We start from the raw sequence: 19521 nt of genomic DNA on the forward strand, positions 1-19521 counted from the left end.
GATTTCTTTTCCAATTCCCCCAAAGTTGGAAATGTGTGGAAAACCAGGTATGTAACACATTTTTGCACTCTATGCAATTTTTGAAACTGGGGTATGGACCAAAATCTGCGTCTGCCTGCCCAAAAGGAATGCATTAATTGATAATGGTATTCATAGCGAGTATTCCTAGAGAATGACAGATCTGCAACAAGGAGCTCTCCAGAGGTTATGGACTGCAACACCCATAACCCTTCACTAGTTACTATGCTTGCTAGGGCTGATGTGGGGTATAGCACAATATATGGAGATGTTGCAGACCCCTGCACAACAAAGACCAAACAAAAGAAAAATAAAATACGAATTTAAACTCAGGTCCACACATTTAGAGCATTTTGTAATGCACACAAAACATTACCTGAGGGCTCTTCAGTGCACAGACTGGCAGTGCCCTCTATTTAATATGAACCGCTTCAAAACTGATTCCAAATAGCATTTACAGAGGAGCACTCACCCATTGCATTATTTCAGTAGGGCATGGAGGGTAAACAACTATGTGCCTAAAATATTCACATGTCCAACCCTGTGCAGTAGGAGTGTGCAGAAGCAGTACACCCTAACATGGAAGCACGTCTTTTGAAGCAGACTGCCAAGCTGCCCTGGCACCTGAGTGCATATTCATATGGGTTGTGTTAAAATTAAATGAACCTCGGGGCTCAGGATGCCAATTCACAATGTGCACATTGACTTCCATAAATTCAATGTTTTTATTTGTTTATATACATATATACAGTGAAACAAGCCCTTGGAGAATGCACAAGGTAATATACCAGATATATGGGAGGCAGTGTCTAACAGGTAGAGATGAGTGGCCAGATTCTCAGGTTTGAGAATCTGTATATTGGACAGATACTGGGACCAATACAGTGGACAAACTAAAGCAAGTGCCAGCGGGTAGACAGTCTAGCCAGCCAAGCCAGAGTTGTCACAGTAAACTATTAAGTGCTAGTGCGTTGGGGAAAAGAGTCAACAGTTTGGTTAGCGGTGCGGGATGGTGTAGTTAGTAAAGCCGGAGAGGAGAGTCAAGAGGATAGCTGAGAAGCAAAGAGATGGGCTTTCAATTTGCTTATGAATACATTGATATGGATTGAATTGTAGAGTGGAAGGAGTTTCAAGTACGCCAAGCGAGAAGAGTGAAAGAGTGGAAATTTGAGTTTGGCCCCGTTTTGCAAAGTTAGCCAGCCGGCCAGCCTGCTGGCGATAGATGGAAGTAAAGGTGAACAGAGGGAGTTCAAAGAGTGCGGGTAGAAAAGTTAATCTTGTCAAGGGGACAGAAGGCATAGCTTGGAAGGCCAAAGAGCACAATGGCACAGTAGTCCAGTTTAGAGAAGAGTAGCTAGGAGAGGTTTGGCTGTTTTAAAGCAACGGAGGTGTCCCAGATGTTGAGGTGATCAGCCGTTGCACTTTTAGAGACGAAGGCAGAGAATGTGTGTGAAAGATTGTAGAGGACACTGAGGTTTATAGCTGGAGGAGCATGGAAGAGAGTTAAGTGGGTACTGGATAAGCAGGGGAAAGAGGGGAAGGATTAGGTTTGGCAGGAAAGAAAAGCACCTCCATTTTAGAGTTCCACGTGAGAGTGTGAGGCCATACAATATTTAACAGCAGAGATTTTGGAAGATAGGTCAGTGGAGAGTTCAGGAAAGGAGAAAGATTTGGGTTTCTGATGAGTTGATAAGAGTGCCCAAAGGAGGAGATAAGTGCCCCGGGAGCAGAAGTATACAGTGTGTATAGGTGTGCATATGAGGGAACCCACAGCAGAGTCTTGTGGAACATTCAGTAAGGGGAGCGAGTTGAGGTGTTGTGGTGTTCCAGGAAACCAAATGAATGAGGTGCCAGGTAGGACTCTATCCAGGCAAGTGCTCGATCACAAATCCCAAGGAGAGGCCGAGCACTGAGAAGATCAGACTAATCAATGGTATCAAAAGAGCACCTAAGTTGAAGATTAGGATAATGGATAGGTCGGGATGTTTAGCAGAGACAATAAGTTGGAGACATTCATGAGAGCAGTTTCAGTGGAGTGGCAAGAGCGAAAACTAGCTGGCATGGGGTCACGAAGGTTGTGCATTTCTTGAAAGTTATAAAGAATTGTATTTAACGTCTTGCTAACACCAAAGAGTAGTGAGGATGAACGTTTGGCAGGTTTGGATGAGCATCTTGCTTTTTCAGGAGAGGGAGGACCATGGCAGTTCTGAAAGTAAAGGGAAAGCAGGCAGAGTTGAAGGAAAGGGTGAAGAGATTAGTGAGGTGAGAGGCCAATAGGTTTGACAAATGGAGACGCAGAAGGATCTGAAGGGGGTCAGGATGGGTTAGCCTTCAGCAGTGCAAGGACCTCTTCAGTGTTGGTATAACTAAAATGTGATATAGAGGTAGTGATAGATGGTCGAGTGAGGAAAGTATGATGAGGCAGTAAGGGGAGGGTGAGGAGAGATTCCCCGATTGGAGATTCAGAAGCAAAGTATTCAGCGAGGCCACTAGCTGAAAGAGTAGAGAGTTAATAGTTGTGGGTTTAGGAGGCGTAAGGAGCGAGTTATGGGCGCCTTGGAGTAGGTGAGAATTGAGTGTGCGTCAATGAGAGAAAGGTAGAAATCCCTTTTAGCACTATCAAGAGAAGACTTGAGCGAGTCAAGGGCAGAAGGGTATAGCTGCAGGTCCTCATGACAGTAGGAACACCTACATCTGCCCAGGAGTGTCTGCATATCACGGATACCAAAGGTTGAGGATACTGGGATTTAGTGGTAAAAGTTACCAGTGGGTAGTGAGAAGAGAAGGATTGTGAAAGTAAGGGCTAGAATGCGGAGAAAACAGTGTCAGTGGAACAATCTGGAGAGAAGGCGAGAGATTTGAAGGCCAGAAAGATAGGGAGGAATAGCAGAGGGTTTACATTTACTCTTGAAAATGGAAGTGGTAGGTGGGGAGGAACGGTCAGAGAGGAAAGATAATAGCAGTGGACGTAAGGGGGTGGTCCGTCAGAGAGGGCGTGACAGTTAGTTGCTGAGAGAGAGTTGGAGATCAACTAATATGAGATCATGAGAGTTGCCGGCAGAGCGAGTGGGAAGGTTAAGAATAGAGTAGAAAGCATGTTCATTGAAAAAAAGATTTAAGGTCAGATACTTTGAGTGTTAGGAGAAGGAAGGGTAAAGTTACCCAAGAGGATGAGGTGATGTGACAGGAAGAGAGAATCGAGGAGCTGACAGTTCATTGAAGAATGGTCCAGTGGGGCCTGGATGGTGAAAGATCGAAATAAAGTGAGTAGAGTGAGAAAGAATAAAATAGTTGAGAATGTAAATTCAAAAGGAGTTAGGAGGGGATGTGGCATGGGAGGGGGTGCTTGTGAGATGTTAAGGCATGAAGAAAATAGGTGCACAACACTAGAGCCTTTTCTCATTAGACGAGGAGAGCAAGACGGAAAGTTGAGTCATGAAGGGCTGAACAGAGAATAGCACGAGGAGGATGGAGAGAGAATACATTTTAGTTCAGTAGTAGTCCAGTGTAGCTGGCAATGTACTAGGTGGATTGGTATTACCAGGTGGAGCAAGAGAGGAGGTGGTATAATGGCTCACCGGCAAAGGGGCATGGGTTAAAGACTGGGAGATTGCTCTTAGCAGTTCGCCCTTTGCGAAGCAGCCCCAGTAACGAGGAGTAAAGTAGGAGGGGTGGCAAGGAGCATCCAATGGTGAGAAGAGGGAGGCAGGAACAGCATAACTGGAGGAATGCTGAGCTCAATGGTTCCGACAGCCCAGTTGAAGCCCTTCGAGGATGGAAAGACAACTCAAAAATGGTGGTTTTGATGTTGGGGCTCAGGTCACCTGATCAGTCCGTAGATTAATACTGGATGTTTCTTGTAGCCTCCCCGACCTCTGCAGGTGGCCCCATCTAGCTGAAAGGAGTACCTCTGGTGGGATTGTGCTGAGCTTGATGGGGGTTCAACTGGGCTGAGAACAACTTCTGAGGATAGAAGTATGCTGTAGTGCATTTTTGTTTTGCTCCTTTATTTCAGTGCATCTTGTGATGTGTACTATGTAGAAATAGTGCAAGGGCATAACAAGTGAAAACTCAATTATAAAAGTTCCACACATTATTAACCTGCTCATACTCACCGAATCAACAAGGTTTTCAGTCTTGTCTATCAACAGCTCCAATCTCTCTCCCCGCTGCGCCACTAGGTCTGATCAGGAAAACAAAGAGGCAGCGCAGTCAGAATCAATCCCTGTGCAGAATTCAGTATCAGTGCAGTGACTCATTCGCTCATCTGTACAAAATGAATGCAGTGTGAATTGAGAGCAGGAAGCATTGAACTGGTGTACACATGGCATATAGTGCCGGTCGGGAATTACATTAAAGCAGAAGATGCCAGAGTGCGCACACTGCAAATCATGCCTGTTCAATATGGCATCAAAGACCTGACTGATGAGCAGTATCCACTTGTATGAACGTATACACTTCAGGTTGTGCCTGTTCTCTATGGCACAATTGCAACGTGACTCAGAAGCAGCAACTATTTCCATGCACCACTCCATGATAGTTTTATACAGTGTGAAGAACAAGCACAGTGAACGTACCAATATTCCGAACCATGATTCCCTTCAGTTCATCAACCTGGGCCTGCGTTTCCACTATACGGTCCGGCTCCTTGTTTTGGGAGTGATGTTTCTGAAAAGGCACAAAACCAAATTTGTTTCCAGATCTACAAGCTACAAAGGCAATTCATATTTCCCTGCAAAACTAGGTACTCCATCCTGAGAGGGTTGGCGGTTAAGAGATTAGCTCATTTAAGCATAGCATCACCATTTGAACATAAACGCCACTGCAAATCTCTGGGAAAGGCGAGATGGTTAAGCGTTTCTCCAGATCACTCTACTGTGGAAAGGACAATCCACAGTAGTGCTGCAGGATAAATCTGGCCCAGGCATTAGGTGCTACCTCTGTACAGATTAGACCAGGCTCTGTAGCTTGCCTACGGTAGCGGTGGTCAACCCCACCAACAGCAAAGCTGTAAAGGAGGAAGTATAAGGGGTGGAAATGGACGTAGTGCAACAGTTACCATGTTAATTAAGAATTAGTTAAACAATAACTCATCTGACTGCATATATTTCTTCGTATGCGTGAGGATCTCCCAAGACAAGTAGACTTTTCTAAAGAATGACTAACCTAAAAAAGTTCCAGAAGGTGAAAAATCATGGGAAAGAATCAGTGGGAAAGAACTGGTTAAACGTGAGTGTGGCAAGGCGGTCCCAGGCAGTTTGCTTCATTTATAAATGTTTGGGCCATGTTCCTCATCAGTCATGGGTCACATGGAGGGATTGGCACTTCCGCTATTTCAATTCACTTACTGGAACCAAACTACTACTTCACAAATGTAAACACTTGATAATCTTTTTTTTTCCTATCACATTTCTCTTCATTATAAATTCAATGGCATACAATAAACAGCTTACATGAGACAGATCGAACAGTAGGGAGTCCATACCCCATACTCCCATGCCCCTCCTCCCACATAACTTCCCCAACTGTATCTATCTCTGACCCGTCACAACCACCTCCCCGGGTACTGATTTCTCGCTGCTATAGGCATATCTTTTATCCCTTTGGTAAGAAGAACAAGTTACTTTCTTACCTGGTAACGTTCTTTCGATGGGATGGTCCGACGACGTATTCCATATCTATGACATGTAATCACCACAGCTGTGCTGCTTCGGAAACTTTTTCGGCGTCTGCGTCCTGCGTCGATGACGTCGATGCGCCGTCGTCGAGGACCTCCTCCGACGTCATCCGATGTGATAAGTAGGACGCACGACGCCCATAGCCTCAGTTATAGTTTTTTCCCCCAGAACGTGTGACATAAGTCAACTGCCAGTCAGACACAAAGCCTTGCGGAACGTAAGCTGCAATCGCAAAAGAAATTCTGCAGCGGGGAAGGCAGGGCGGTAGCGATATGGAATACGTCGTCGGACCATCCCATCGAAAGAACGTTACCAGGTAAGAAAGTAACTTGTTCTTCGAGGGGATTGGGTCCTCCGACGTATTCCATATCTATGACAGACTCCCAAAGCAGTACCAAAGCAAGGAGGAGGGAAAGAATTTAGAATCAAAATGTAGAATAGCCAATCAAATAGCAGAGCAAAGGTCCGCCTTGCCAAAGGCCAGATCCTGTGCTCGGATGGAATCAAGGGAATAGTGACGTACAAATGTATGTACTGAAGCCCAGGTGGCTGCATCACAGATGTTGCGAATAGGAACACCCCTCTGCAGAGCAGTAGACGCAGCCATACCCCTGGTAGAATGGGCCCGAAAGCCAGCCGGTGGGTCCTTACCCGCCAAACGGTAACACTCCGAGATGGCCAAAATAATCCAGCGAGACAAAGTCTGTTTCGTCACAGCTTGCCCCAAACGCTTACCAGCGTAACCAATAAAGAGTTGATCATCCACTCTGACCCGGGACATGCGTGAAACATAAAAGCTTAAAGCTCTCCTAGGATCAAGCCTATGGAGCCTCTCCTCTTCCTTACCAGGATGCGGAGGAGGATAGAATGCCGGAAGAACAACCTTCTGGGCCAAATGAAATTCCGTCACTACCTTCGGAAGAAAAGAAGGACGAACTCTAAGGACAACCCTGTCCTTGTGAAATACAGTGAAGGGAGGCTTAACTGAAAGTGCCTGTAACTCACTCACTCTGCGAGCGGAAGTAACCGCAACTAAAAACACAGTTTTCAGAGTTAACAGCCTCAAAGGGCAAGAATGTAAAGGCTCAAACGGAGCACCCATAAGAAACTTAAGAACCAGGTTTAAATCCCAACCGGGCACCAGGAAAGGTGACGGAGGGAACACATTAGTGAGCCCTTTCAGGAACTGTGAAATCAAAGGGATTTTAAAGTAAGAACACTCTTCAGACGAGCGCTTAAAGATGGACAGCGCCGCCAGGTAACCCTTAACGGTACCCACTTGCAAGCCCCTGTGGGCCAAAGAAAGCAAAAAGGACAGAACCATGGGGATGTCACATGCAAAAGGATCCACATTCTGAACTCTGCACCAGTCGCAGAACTTACGCCAACGGCAACGGTACAGAGACTTAGTTGCCGGCCTTCGGGCCGAAAGCAACACCTCCATCACGTCCTCAGGGAGGTCCCAATCCTTATACCTCAACCTTTCAGAAGCCAAGCGTGAAGGTTGAGGGACCTGACCTCTGGATGGAGAACCTGACCCCCCTCCCGTGAGAGCAGATCGTCTCGGTAGGGAAGACGATGTGGAGGGCAGATGGACAAGTCGAGAAGGTCCGGGTACCACGTCCTCCGAGCCCACGCCGGGGCAATGAGGATCATCCGGGAACCGAACTTCCGTAACCTCCGCAGCACTTGCGGGATGACGGGGACTGGAGGAAACGCGTACAGCAGCGGGAATGACCACTCCACCACGAACGCGTCTCCTAAGGCTCCTTCTGGAGGAAATTCCCGCGAGCAAAACCTTTCGCACTTCCGGTTGACACTGGAGGCGAAGAGATCCACTTGAGGGGTCCCCCAAAGGGCGAAGATCTCCAGGAGAATCTCCTGAGCCAACTCCCACTCGTGAGAGATCGCGCTCTGCCTGCTCAGAGCGTCCGCCGTCACGTTTTCGGCTCCGGCCAGATGAACTGCCGAGATCGAAACTTCCTGCTGGATGGCCCAGAACTCGAGCTGCATCGCCTCTCTGCACAGAGGAAGTGACCCTGCCCCCCCCCTTTTTGTTGAGGTAGTGCATGGCCACTGTGTTTTCCGTCAGGATCAGGACATTCTTCCCTCGCACAGACGGCAGAAAAGCCTTCAGGGCTAGCCTGACGGCCCTCAGCTCCAACAGATTGATATGGAGTCTGGACTCCGACGGAGACCAACGACCGCTGACTGTCAGCCCGTTGGCATGAGCTCCCCATCCCTTGAGGGATGCATCCGTCACGATCGTCACCTCCGGCCAGGGAAGCCAAAATGGAGCCCCCTTCATCAAGTTGCCTTCGACGGCCCACCACAGAAGGTCCCGGGCGACCGAGGACGGCACCTGAATCGAGTCCGACATCCTGCCGGAGGACTGCGACCATTGCGTCTTGAGTGCCCACTGCAAAGATCTCATCCGCAGGCGAGCCTCTGGCACCAGAAGAATGCAGGATGCCATGAGGCCGAGCAACCTCAGGAACTCGAACGCTGGGAGCGTCTGGGCATGCTGAAACTTGTGCACCATCTGCTGAATGTGAAGAGCCCTCACCTGGGGAGGAAAACACTGCCCCAGGGAAGTGTCGAGCACTGCTCCGATGTACTGGAGCCGCTGTGTTGGCGTCAAATGGGACTTCTTTAAATTGAGGGAGAAGCCCAGCCTGTGAAGGGAGCGACAGGTGATCGATAGATGATCCAGGACTTGCTCGGGAGAGCTCCCCCTGATCAACCAAACGTCCAGGTAGGGGTAGACGTGAATCCCCCCTTGCCTGAGATGCGCTGCCACCACCACCATGAGCTTGGTGAAAACCCTCGGGGCGGAGGTCAATCCGAACGGCAGGACCCGAAACTGAAAGTGCGAGTCGCCAACCGCGAACCTCAGGTACTTCTTGTGCTTGGGATGGATCGGCACATGGAAGTAAGCATCCTTGAGGTCGAGTGACACCAACCAGTCCTGAAGCTGAAGGGCCTGGAGGACTTGAGAGAGAGTAACCATCTTGAACTTGTCCTTCCTGAGGAGTTTGTTCAAACCGTGCAAGTCCATGATGGGTCTCAATCCCCAGTCTTTCTTCGAAACCAAAAAATAAGGGGAATACCATCCCTTGTTCCTCTCCGCTACAGGCACCAGTTCTATGGCGCCTTTCTCCAGCAGGGCTTGAATTTCCTGCGCAAGGAGCAGATCCGGACTCTGCAAAGAGGTTCCCCGGTGGATTGTCGCGAGGCCTGTGCCGAAAAGGAAGACAGTAGCCGTGGGTTATGATCTCCAGAACCCACACATCTGAAGTAATGGCTTGCCACTCTACAAGATGCTGCGCCAACCTTCCCCCAACCGGCGAACCATGGGACATGGCCTCACGACTGAGCGGGAGCGGCTGCGGCGTTACCCGAGGGCAAAGAGGCAACTGCCCGAGCGGCCTTGGCACCACGGGTACCCTGTCGTCCACCTCTGGTACCCCTGCGTTGGCCTCTTTGACTGCCAGCTCCTCTCGCTTTACTGAGGGATGAGTAATAGCGAAAGGAACCACCCCTCCACTGCTGTCCCCTGGGACGAAAAGGCAGAGGTTGGCGAACTGCAGCGCCCAACGACTTCGCTGCAGCTTTTGAGGTCTGCAACCTCTCAAGGCTCTCGTCAGCCTTGCTGCCAAAAAGGTGTTCACCATCAAAGGGCATGTTGAGGAGCCGGGACTGCACATCAGGCGCAAACCCCGACTTCCGCAACCACGCAAACCTGCGTATCACGGTGCTCGCCGCCATGGACCTACTGACGCATTCAGCTAAGTCCAAACCCGACTGAACAGACTCACACATGGCATCCTTACCATCCTGGACCATAGCAAGGAAACCATCCCGTTCATCCCCTTCGGGAACATGTTCAGCCGCTAACGCAACACCGTTCCACAGAGTGTGCGTGAAACGTGACAAGGCACAAATGGAGTTGGCCGCCTGAAGCGCCATACCACCAGAAGAAAACACTTTCTTCGCCCAGCCATCAAAACGTTTGTCGTCCCCATCAGGAGGGATGGTAGGGTACGACGCCTGCTTCGCCGGGGCCGTGGCCGCCTGCACCACCAAACTCTCCGGAGTGGGGTGCCTGGTCAAGTAGCAGGGGTCGCCACTGGCTGGACGGTATTTTCACGACAAGGATCTGCCCACCGCCGGGAGACTCTCCGGAGCAGTCCAAGCCGCCGCCACCCTTCTCTGTAAAGCCATATGGAACGGCAGAACCGGGTCAGTTGGGGGACCAACATCAAGGATGTCCGTCAGATCATCCTGCACAAACTCCCCTGCGGGAGCAGACCATCCCAAGTACTCAGAAACCCTAGCCATAAGGCGCCAGTACGAGGAATCCGCATGAGAGCCAGGCTCAGGCCTACAAAACTCCACCTCCGGAGAGGTGTCCAGTCCACTGGCATCATGCAGTGACTGTCTCAACTCGTCAAACTGACTATGGCCCGAGACAATGTCATCCGGAACCTGACTAGGAACCAGGCCATCAGAATCCTCACCCGCCTCTGAAATATAATCCAGGTGGCGAAAAGAAGGCACTCGAGAGTGCTTGCTCTTAACCAGAGCCTTCCTAGGGGGTCCACCCGTGCCCTGGGGTACCTCCGACATGAAAGGCGTCGATGGCGTCGAGCGAATCGGCGCCAGCGTCGAGAGGATCGGCATCGGCGCCGAGAGGATCCGCGTCGGCGCCGAGAGGATCCGCGTCGGCGCCGAGAGGATCCGCGTCGGCGCCGAGAGGATCCGCGTCGGCGTTAGATGCAGCGCCTCCAGAATCGGGGGCGTCGACACAGCCCTCGAGGCCGGAGCCCCGAGCGTGTCCCTCGACGACCTGAGCGTCGACGACTTCCTCGGAGCCAGAGCCTCGAGAAAACCTGTCGACGCCCTCGACGCCACAGACGTCGAAGCCTTCTTCGAAGACCTCACAGGTGCACACGGTCTCGAACGCGTCGAGGACCGGGACCTGGAACGGGTACGTGGAGAACGAGTCCCCTTGTCCGAACGGGACCTTTCCCGTGACTCGTGCCGACCACTCTTGCGAGCGGCGTCTCTCGACCTCACACGACCGACCCCACTCAGGGGCACGGACGGCCGAGTACCCTGCGACTCAAGAATCGCCAACATCTTCTTCCCGAAGGAAGCCCATTCCTACGGCGTCGCACGGCCCGAGGGGTAAGCGACGTGCCGGGCAGAGCCCTCCGAAGAGGACCTGAAAGACGATCGATGTCGGCGCTTCCGAGAATGCCTCGAAGAGGCAGAGGAGTGGCGAGACCGACTCCTAGAAGGAGACCCACGAGACTTCCGACGATGACATGGAGAGTCACCCCTCGAATCATCCGTCGAAAGCCCCGCAGACTTCGACTTCCGGGGCTTGGACACCCGACCTACCGACAACTTCTTCTTACGTTCGCGTAAGGCTTTGGACGTGAGCGACTGGCAGTCGATACAGTCATCCGTGTCGTGGGCCTCCCCGAGGCACCAGAGGCAGGCGTCGTGCGAGTCCGTCACCGACATCTTGGACCCACACTCCCCGCACTTCTTGAAACCCAGACGCGGGGTCGAAGACGAAGTAGAAGACATCTTCAGAAGGATTAACACAAACGAACAGGTTCGAAGAACCGAGAAGAACAGAACTCCAAAGAGTCGAGGCGTTCAAACCGAGAAACACGAAGCAACACGTTCGCGGAAAAAACGGAACTGAGGCTATGGGCGTCGTGCGTCCTACTTATCACATCGGATGACGTCGGACGTCGGAGGAGGTCCTAGACGACGGCGCATCGACGTCATCGACGCAGGACGCAGAAAAAGTTTCCGAAGCAGCACAGCTGTGGTGATTACATGTCATAGATATGGAATACGTCGGAGGACCCAATCCCCTCGAAACAAGAATACAAAGTAAACTTAGCATTGGCACCTGGCCTCCACACAGGTGTATTGTCCATATTAGTCGGCATTGGTCCATGTCCTAGTCGCATTCATTTCCTACACGGGGTTGAGGCAACCTCCCTCTAAAACATCGGAGTTGGTCATCGCTGGGTTTTCCCCATGCCTCGCATGTTTATCAATACATTCTCTCCTCTCAATTTCGAGGACTTTTTTCCTGGAGAGAGCGAGACCCTTTTTTTGTCCCACTCATTTATTTTAATGCGATTTCTGAACTTTGTCAGGCTCCATAACCAAAAGAAATACAAACTCCATAGGCATCTATTACATTGCGTCACACAGCACCTTCAGTGCAGTGGCACAGGGAAGTCTTTCAGATTTCCCAAGGTTTAAATACCTTCTCTGGGATAAACTACTGTTTCCCAGAGCAGTAAAGTGAAATTGACTTTACTTACATTTGTAACTTTCTAGACGCAACACACACCATCTTACAATAGGGTGCTGAGGGGTGACCTAGTATCCCCTTTGTCTAGCGTCTCATGAAACATTTTTAATGTTACCCTTTCCGCACTGAATGGCTGGTGGCAGTGGATTACTTTTAACTACCGTGGTCTGCAATTACCACGGGCTGCGTTCGTAGCTGCAGTAAAGCATCCAAGGGTGCCATTCTTGTCAAAATGGCCCGGTCTTTTTTCACCATTTCTTTGTGGAAAGGCCCTTCTTGAGATTTACTCTGCGCGCCAAACCCGGTTTGGTCCCTTTGTTCGATTTGCCTTTGGCGGGATTCATGAGTGAAGCTCGCCTCTGGCTCCAGGGTGTCTGGGGTGGGCAGGAAGTGAGGGAGATGCCCGAAACTCCCTGTGCTTAGTCTCCTAGGACACCCAAATGCACTCTGTAGTGATTGGCCGGCAGACTGTCCGGCAAAAACAGCCACCCTGCTGGGATGAATGGGAGAGAAATTAATAAAAGGCGAGGCTTTTGGCTTAGAAGGCAGAGTCGAACACAAGACGAAGGAACCGAAGAAGAACTTGAAGAGTACACCTGCTGCACCTCCTGGACCGCTGGTTTGCCCGGTGAAGCCCTGCTGTTGTGCGGAAACTGCAAATTCATATCGACAGAGAAGCCCCAGCACGGAAGACTTCTCCCCTCGAGTTGGTGGGACCAATCAACTCCAAAGTATGCCACCTGGACATTCTCTCAGAGCTGGTTGACTTTCCACAGAGTTGCTGCTGGAAACCAAAACACCATGGAGAGGAACACCAGATTGTGTGCATTGCTTTTAAGCTGGCCAAGAGCTCCAGAAAGATCCTCCAGACTCCCAGGAAGCAGGACTGACCGAGCCAGAGCTCTCTCAGAATGCGGGACCCCATAAGCAAGGAAAGCCCACCTCGACAGTCAGGAAACGCAGTGTTGCTATTTGCGGTAGACGCGAGGAGTTGAAACACTGAACAGCCACTTGTTTGAAGATTGCCGGTTGAGAGCTGTGACCGTACCATTGCAGTGCAGGAGTCGCCAGAAGTCCTTCCTCTTGTCCCCAGACTGAGGCCCAGGAACAGCGAGATCTGCAGAGCTGCACAGAAACATAAGTCATCTGCTGCACTTTCTTCAATCCAAAGGTACCGTCAAAGTCTGAGAGAACTTACTTCTTGCTGTAGTTACTTGCATCTTCTACTACTCACAAGTCTAACAGCTTGTGGCCCTACATTGATTCTTTTTCTTAAAACACCTCTGAAACATGGCGCAAATACTTTTCTTACTTGCCTGCAAAGAAGCGCTTGAGCTCATATAGACTTTTGCCCATTGACTTTGGCTTAGCCTGTTCAACTGATTGACTCTTGTTGGGGGTATCTGAAAGTATTTGCCTGCTTAAGAATATTTGTGGTCTCTTGTATGTTCTAATAAACCTTTCCTTTGACTTATTCTTAAATGACTCTAAATGCAACAGTGATATATTAAGGTCCCCAGCACCCTCGCTATTGAAGTCACCCGAGGGTATAGGTTGTGTCTTTGGGCCATTCCAAAAGTGTACTTATTTAGAAATATTAAGAGTGTGTATTTTGTGAAGTATATTTGACTGTTACTGTTATATTGCTCCCTTCTGAAGGCTTACTCTGACTGATAAATTGTTTATGCAAGAAACCTTGTGTGCAAGTGTTTAATTGGATACTTGTCACTGTGAATCTGTTAACTCCCCTACAGCTCACATTGACCCCTCTTGAGATAAGCCTGGCTGCTCAACATGCTACCAAAACTGTAGTACAAGCTTATTCTAAAGGTTGGGTTTCCCCATTACCTGTAGTCAGGGTTGTTGTAGTGTTCCCAAAGGGTACTGCATACAATCCCCTTAATCCAACCTAGGACTTAATCCCAATAGAATTGCACTCTGTGGCATCCCTTGGCCCTAGTCCCCCAACATGTGGGGTTTGCATTCTGAACATTTGGGAGAGTCTAACAGGGCCATAGTGCCACCTGTGGAGGAGCTTGATGGCATGCAACTTATACTGACTGGCGGTACAGTCCCCTACACAGTCAGTCCCACAGAACTGGGTCTATGTCAACCACCAAGTCTTGCTCCCACTTGGTTCTGAACTCTCTGTGGACCGCTCCCGATCCCACCAGAGCCCTGTCCATTGCAGAGAGGAGTCCCTTCATTTCTGTGCACCTGTCTAAGATTTCTTCTAAGGGGGCAAGGTCTCTCTGTATCTACTCCCTCCATCAAGCACATCCTTCAATTGAAGGTAAGATCAAACAGAGTTTACCAATGCCCAGGGCTAAGTTGTGTACATTGATGAAGCCACTCTCCCTCCAGAGCTGGCCAAACCTCTCCAAACCCGCCTCAAACCAAGCATTCAGGGTCCAGAATAGCCTCCATAACTCCTGGCACTCAGGTGGTCTAGTGGAGTGTTAGGCAAGATTGTATGTAGAAACCCCGTGGGAGACTACAACAGCCTTGTCCTCTTGGCGATAGGGAACCCAACCTTTGGTATAGGTCTGTACTACACAAGTTGGTAGAGTGACTAAGCAGCCAGGATGATCTCAAGGGGGGTCAATGTGAGCTGTAGGGTTGTAACAGATTCAATTAAAATAAGCCTTCTTTAGAAGCGAGCAATATGCAACACTTAAATATACTTCAATAATAGACTCCTTCAGTTCAATAAAGTAAGTAGATACCCTTTTGGGATGGCACACATTTCCCTACACCCTGTGGTGACTTTAATAGTTAGGACAATGTGGACATTAACATATCACTTTTCACACTTAAATGGTAATACTGAAGTTATGGCAAAAAGGAAAAAGGTTAGGGAAGGAAACAAAGGTTAACAAGTTTCTCAAACAGGTAAGCACTTTTCAATCCTCCCCCCCCCCCAATGAAATATAGGTGAACCCTTTCCCAGCTATACAAGCAAGTATGTATGACTTTTTGGAGGGACAGATCAACACAAAGTCAGAGGGTAAGAAGAGCCTTCAGGGAGCCAGGACAGCCAATGTCAATTGAGCAAAGTCTAGGGGAGCTGAGGCACTTCTTGAAGATAACACAAAAGTCTTGCACAATGATAGAGTTTTGTCGTAAAAAGATATCACTGCTGGGCCATAAGCTGGGAGGCTTGTGAAGGGCAAAGCTGCAAGCAACTCTGCAAAGGGCAGTCAATGCAAGTCTCCAGTGAGAGCAAGCAAGCTACACTCAAGAGGTAAGAACCCCTAGTTTTACAGTATCTGGAGTCTGAAGACAAGGTTCCAGCTGGCTTCTGTTCCCGTTTTAGTCCTGCAGATCCTGTTCCTGGGCCCCAGTCGTGGGGATAAGAGGGACGATGTCTGGGGACTCCTGCACTACGTTTTGAAGGTCGGCAGCAGTAAAGGGCACAATACAGATCAGCAACACTTCACGGTTACTCGCAAATAACACGATTGCAGTTCTTGGACACTCTGTGGACTTTCCTTGCTTCTGGGGTTCAGTGGCTCAGGCTTGGTTAGTCCTGCTTCGAGTGTTGAGTTCGGGTCGGGCTTAAAGGCGGTGTACTTGATTCTTGTGTTCCTTTCCCCTGGCAGTCGGTTCCTGCAGCAGCAATGAAGTACAGCCAGCAAAGAGGAGTTCGTCGAGTTAATCTTGGGGCTGATTGGTCCCACCAACCCAAGGGGAGAAGTCGTCCTTGCAGGGCTTCTCTAGTCGATTAGAAATGTGGAGCTTCAGCAATGAAGCAAGGCTTCACCGGACTAACCAACGGTCCATGAGGTTGCAGCAAGCTTCTTCGGTTCCTTCATCCAGTGGTCGACACTGCCTTCCTTGCAAAATACCTCGCCTTTCATGCAATTCTCTCCCATTCATTTGCAGCGTAGCAGCGACTCACACAGCAAGGTGGCTGTCTTCAAAGGGCAGCCAGCCGGCCAATCATTTTGGGTGCATTCCTGTATCCAGGGAGACTAAGCACAGGGAGTTGTGAACCTCCCTCGCTTCCTGCCCTGCCAGACACGGTAGAGCCAGAGCCAGGCTTCAACAGTGAATCCCGCCAAAGACAAAATGAACCAAGGAGCCAAACCTGGTTTGGTGCGCAGAGTAAATCTCAAGAAGGACCTTTCCAACAAGAAATTGTGAAAAAAAAGGAAGACCAGGGCCATTCTTACAAAATGAACACCCATGGGTGTTATACTGCAGCTGCGAACACAGCCTGCAGTAAAAACACACAATGGTAGGAAAAAGTAAACTCCTGCCACTAGCCATTAATTGTAAAAATGGCAACAAAAATGTTCACATGAGAAGGTAGACAAAGGGGACACAAAGTAACCCCGCCAGCACTCTAAGATAGTGTGCGCTGGGTCTACAAATAGAAAAAGCTAAGTGAAGTCAATGTCAATTTACTACACTTAGAAACAGTAGTTATCCAAGAGTAGGTATTTAAACCTTAGCAGATATTCAAAGGATTTCTCTGTTACACTGCACTGAGGGTGCTTTGTGTCACAATGTAAAAAGATGATGCCTATGGAGTTCGTCAGACTCCAAAACCAAAAGAAAACACAGGGTTCAAATCAAATAAAAATACGAGAGTGGGGAAAAAGGTCTCTCTCCAGGATAAAAATTAAAAGTCCTGAAGACCAGCAAAAGAGCTTGGGGTCTGTAAGGTAGAAGGGAATGAACACAGAACTGAGAATTCTCCCCAACACGGAGAGAGCCATGTTAGAACACCTCTCGTCAAATATCCCAAGTAGTTCCCACAATAGGGTGCTCTCGAATTCTGCCAGGAAGCTTACCTCTTGGCACCCATAACCATTCCCAGACTGTGGCCGGGCGCAACTGAAAGTTATCCAATGAAACCCATGGAAGATCTGTTTGAGCCCTAAACTGGGCAGCTTTGTAATAAAGTTTAATGTCCGGAAGGCCTACTCCCCCTTTATTCTTGGGCAGTCCTGCCCAGGATATCCTGGTTATCTTCCCCGGCCAGAGAAACCAGGATAGCACCCCCCCCCACCCTTATTTTCCTGAAGAATGAGTCTGGCATCCGAATGGGGAGCATCTGGAACAGATCAAAGATCCTTGGGAGAAGAACCATTTTAACAGCATTGTGGTGCCCCAACCATGAAGTTGTTAATGTGTTCAATTCTTCCAGGTCAATCTTAATTTTGGCCATCAGGGGGAGTTTGCCCCGAATAAACCCACTATGTTCCTTAGTACATTAATTCCAAGGAATCCGAGCGTTCCCAGGTTAATCTGCAAGCCGAGGGAGCTAAATCGCCCAGCTTCCACATCCTTCCTCCTATCCAAAAGGAAAGAGGACCGATTTCACCCTATTCATTTTGAATTCAGCCAAGGAGCTGTATTGTTCAATCAGTTGGATCACAGCTGGTATGGAGGACAGGGGGGTTCCTTTTGTGTAGGAGTAGGCCATCTGCATAAAGGGCAAGCTTATAGGTCTCGCCTCCCATCGGTAATCGCTCTACGCAGGGGTGTGCTCTAATCTTCTGTGCGAGAGGTTCAGGTGGCATCCCTGCAAACTACCCCTTCCAAAAGCAAACCACCAGGACTACCCCCATTCACCGCAACACACGCCTTGGGGGAGGAATAAACTGCCATAACTTCCCTAAGAAACCTCTAGCCAATACTACATTTAATGAGCACTGCTCTGAGGAACCCCGAAAGGAGGGAGGGGATCCCCCGAGAGCACCTGGGTTTCATGCATCAGGTGTAAAGTTTTCTACATTGCGTCGGCCCCCTGACGTCCTTTGGTCTGGGTGAATCAGTCTTAGCATGCTCCCCTCTAACCAGGCTGCTAACACTCGGGTGTAGATTTTGGTATCTATGTTTAGAACGGAGATGGGGTGGGGTAACGCTTAGCTCTGGAGCCCTGCACAAGTGCCTGGTCCGGAACGGCAGGGGTCTTGGGATGACTGGTTTTCTGGAGCTAGATGTTGACCCGAACCACTCCTTCCCTACTGTTTGCACGGAAAGGCTATTGCCCAGTGAGCAGTGCGGTTTGGAGTGGTTTGGTTGGATCCCTCAATGATGCAAGGAAGGATGTAACTAAGCAACCTTCCTGAAACAGCGTTGCGATGCCTTCGAGCTCTTAGTGCGCTATAAAAATAAAATGAATGGACTTCTAGGTGAGCCTAGAGGAACAGACAAGTGCAAGACGTTAATTCCTGCTAACTAACTTCTCCCTCCACCTCGCTTCTATCCCTTAGAATGCTTGATATGCGTCCCAGGACCCAGTCTCACCTTAACAAGGCTGAAAAGCGTCCCCAAAAGATCATGAGAACATCTGGTCCAGTTGTTTCACTGGGCGGTAGTGGCCCAGTCCGGCTGCGGCACACTAAATGCTCTGGAAGGCAAGTTCTTGTATTGCAATGTCTTTTGAAGCGTTGCTCTGCAATAATGAAGGCAGAGTTTCTTCAATGTCCTCTGAATCTTTGTAACTCTGTTGTCCGTGAACATTCTCTGTAAAACGTGTTCCAGGAATGCGTGTAGAGCGCGTTATAAACTTTTTGCACTCTGATGTTCACTTACGATTTTGTCCTTCAGCAGCAGCGGAGAAAGCGGTGAATGCAGTCAGCCGCACCGGAATGGAATCCCGACAGTCAGCTATGCAAGTGCAAAGGCGAATATCAGGTAGGTTGTCCGGGGGGAAGCAAGGGAGCGTAGATGACAATCCGCGGACTTACTGTGTTTTCTCTCCTAGTTGCCGGGAACGCAGCAACAGACTGGAGCTGACATTTCCCATCGATAAGACATTATCTCCGGGTAAGAGAAAATGCCAACAGAGGCTTAGGAAAGCTAGCTGCATACCGCAGGATCGGGTGAGTAACGCTGGATACAGGTCAACAGAAATCCTCTGGCACGTGGAGCTGGAGCAAACAGCAAGCGTTACACCTCTTGCACCTGCTTATGGAAAAACGCTAAGCACAGGGTGTGGCCCAGGGAGGTGCTTTTTTTTTTAGCTCTGGCTGCATCTTTCCTTAGTCCACCTGGGATCATTGTAGAATGAACAACTTGGGGACCATCTTGGATTCCAGGCTGAGTCCCAACTCGGCAGCCATATTGGCAGGGCCATTTATAATAAGAATACTGGTGCTCACGCCAAACAGCTACTTTGTGTCCATTGCCCACCCACAGTGCCTAAATATCTCTGGTGACTATGGGGGTGGATGCTGGGTGTTCTGCTATGGATCATGACAGGAGGTACAAGCCAGACGTCTGGGGGTCTATTTGGCAAAATTTGAATGCAGTACCCTCAGGGAACACTCAAACAACTATGACTACAGGTATAGGCAACCCAAACTTTGGAATAAGCTTGTACTACACAGTTTTGATAGCGTGTTGAGCAGTCAGGCTCATCTCAATAGGGGAAATGTGAGCTGTAGTGGAGTTACAAAGATTCACAGTTATAGGTATTCAAATAAACTCTTAAACTCAAGGTTTCTTGCATAAACGATTATT

At 49.3% G+C, this 19521-nt stretch overlaps 1 protein-coding gene across 2 annotated transcripts in view; it reads right to left on the bottom strand.

Annotated features, from left to right (window-relative positions):
• Window positions 1-19521, bottom strand: part of VAMP7 (vesicle associated membrane protein 7) — a 208680-nt gene that overhangs the window by 61410 nt on the left and 127749 nt on the right. For both annotated transcript variants that reach the window (XM_069648954.1, XM_069648955.1), the window contains exons 5-6: window positions 4596-4686; window positions 4134-4201 (exon numbers count right to left, since the gene is read on the bottom strand). In XM_069648954.1, the coding sequence (XP_069505055.1) occupies window positions 4134-4201; window positions 4596-4686 (159 nt within the window). The remainder of the gene's footprint in view (window positions 1-4133; window positions 4202-4595; window positions 4687-19521) is intronic.

This window comes from Ambystoma mexicanum, chromosome 2q (assembly GCF_040938575.1).
Source record: "Ambystoma mexicanum isolate Mex_15411 chromosome 2q, UKY_AmexF1_1, whole genome shotgun sequence".
NCBI classification, from domain to species: Eukaryota; Metazoa; Chordata; class Amphibia; order Caudata; family Ambystomatidae; genus Ambystoma; species Ambystoma mexicanum.